The 2,554-nt window shown below is 39.6% G+C and overlaps 1 protein-coding gene across 1 annotated transcript in view; it reads left to right on the forward strand.

The window, feature by feature from the left end:
* The window catches only part of nnt (nicotinamide nucleotide transhydrogenase), a 27,363-nt gene that overhangs the window by 2,313 nt on the left and 22,496 nt on the right, over positions 1 to 2,554 (forward strand). The window contains exon 3 of the mRNA XM_020605943.1: positions 2,521 to 2,554. Coding sequence (XP_020461599.1) covers positions 2,521 to 2,554 — 34 coding nt within the window. The remainder of the gene's footprint in view (positions 1 to 2,520) is intronic.

A 2,554-nucleotide genomic window follows, 5' to 3' on the forward strand; every position in this document is an offset into this window, starting at 1 on the left:
ATTAAGGGCTTTGTATGTTAGGAGAAGGATTTTGAATTCTATTCTGAATTTTACAGGGAGCCAGTGGAGAGAAGCTAATATGGGAGAAATATGATCTCTCTTGCTAGTTCCTGTCAGTACTCTGGCTGCAGCATTTTGGATTAACTGGAGGCTTTTTAGGGAATTATTGGGACATCCTGATAGTAAAGAGTTACAGTAGTCCAGCCTGGAAGTAACAAATGCATGGACCAGTTTTTCAGCATCACTTTGAGACAGGATGCTCCTGATTTTTGCAATATTGTATACATGTAAGTTGTAATGGGATGGTTTAATCAATGGATATCAGCTTGCTTTTTCTCCTCCTGGAGCTTCAGTTTAAAACACTTGTAATCCAGTTGTTGAGGTTTAGCAATACATATTTCCTACTGATAGCAACATGAAAGCAGCACTGTGTGTAGTTCTGTGTTCCAGGTGCAACTACCATATGGTAGTAGGATGGCAGGGGCAACTACTCATTACATAAACACTGACAGAGGTTATGTTTTCAGAAAAATGACACTACTCAGCATCAAACTGCACACATAGATATGCTATTCATACTTAGTTCCATCACAGTGAGATAATTGTACACTAGAGTGATGCCTGTTCATTCATTCTTGTTCTTTTCTGTGGTCAGTAGCCTGAGGTCAGTAATAGTTTTAAAGAAGTTAAACCACTGTTCAGGTAAAATAGAGAGATATACAAGGCAAACATTGCATAACTCTCCAGTATACTCTTCTTAAATGTTTATTCTAAAGGTCAGTGTTGCTTCCTTCATCTGCTCTCAGCTGCACTGTCACATTATGGATAATGTGACTCTGATAAATTATTCTCCACTGTCCATTCAGGTCCTCACTTTAGTCCCTTTTACACTGCCCATTCAAGAGGGGATCACTGTGCCAAGTTTCTGTCACGCTGTTCTGTATAAAAGGTACCGAGTGTTGTGTCCTTTATTCTGCCATGAGAGGGTGCAACCATTTTAGCAGATTCACCGTCTAAAAGAAGCTTCTGTTTCCGGTCACTGGGGAGAGCAGTTGTGTGCTGTGTAAGTCAGTACCTACTGGTTGCAGGTGCTTCATATCAGTGTGTGCTGAGTTTGTGGTTGTGTCTCTACATAGGCAGGTGCTGGTGAGCTGCTTGACAGTGGCAGAGGTTGACGTGTCAAAAACAGCACTTTTTCCGGGCATTGAAACTAGTGAATGGTCTGGCTGGAGATACAGAGTAACCCAATCCAGGAAGACAGAGTTCAGTCATATGTCCAGACTCTGAACCACTGCATAGGTGTTTATAACACTGTAAAAAAAAAAAAAAAAAAGATATTACAAAGCTGTTAATTATTATAGTCAGAATCATTTATGTCCCACTGTGTCAACACAGTACAGTATCCTTAGTGAAATGAATGAATGGGCTCTCTTTTCACACAGTGCTAATGTCCATCTGACTGTGGGCTTACATTTTGGAGTTGTTGTTTTTATATGTGTAGACCATGAGACAGTGGGGAAAAAGGCTCTGGTGGAATTTTCCATTTGAGTCAGCACAACGTGCCTGTCACTGGTACATGGCAGTGCTAAAAGCGACGGAACTATTATTTTTAGCCAGTTTATTCTTTGCCTTACTCATTCTCTCTTTTCTACTCATTATTTTCCCATGTTTCTTTGTATGTTTCCTTTATCAGTGTCATTTTAGCCTCATCTGTTTTTCTCACACGTTAAGACAGCCATGCTATGAACTGCATAAACCTTAGACAACAAAGGAAAGCTGTCTGTCCCACATTGAAATCATTTGTCTGTGTCTTACTCTCTCATTTTCCAGTATAAATGGTCCTGTGACTTTAAATAAAGACACGTTTGGCAGTGAGACACAGTATTTCCTTTTTGACTCGTCTCCTTGAGGTGATTTATCCCATTCTGCTTGTGGTGCCAGACGAAAGTCTGCTGAATTTTTTTTCTCCAATGTGAAGTATTTAGACATTAATCAGTTTATTTCAATGATAATTGGTTCACACATTCCTGTCTCCACTGATAATTTGAATTCCATCGTCAGGTCAAACATTTAAAATAGTCTAATACTTTGATTTTCAACCAAATACCTGCAAAACATCCCATGAGCTTTTTCTAAATACCTGCTATTTTCATGCTCTAGATAGCCATGGCCAGAGACATTATGTTTTTAGGTTTCCTGTCCATCCGTCTGGCCCATTCTTGTGAACACAATATGGCAGGAACACCTTGAGGGAATTTATTTCAGATTTTGGTAGAAGCGCCCACTTGTACTCAAGGAAGAACTGATTAAATTTTGGTGGTTAAAGGCCGAGGTCACCGTGACCTTGCAAGAGCAATACTTTTTTTAGTTTTGACATAGGTCAGAAACAGCTGAATGCCTGGAATGGATGAGTCTGTCACCATTAAAGCATGAAAAGTGAATGAATAAATTAATATTAAATCAGCGGTCACTTAGCTCACATGCTTCTGTATTGTTTATATCTTTGCCTCTCCTGTTCAGGTATTCCATACAAACAACTCACAGTCGGTGTCCC

The sequence above is a fragment of the Monopterus albus genome, unplaced genomic scaffold (assembly GCF_001952655.1).
Source record: "Monopterus albus unplaced genomic scaffold, M_albus_1.0 scaffold75.1, whole genome shotgun sequence".
Lineage (NCBI taxonomy): Eukaryota > Metazoa > Chordata > Actinopteri > Synbranchiformes > Synbranchidae > Monopterus > Monopterus albus.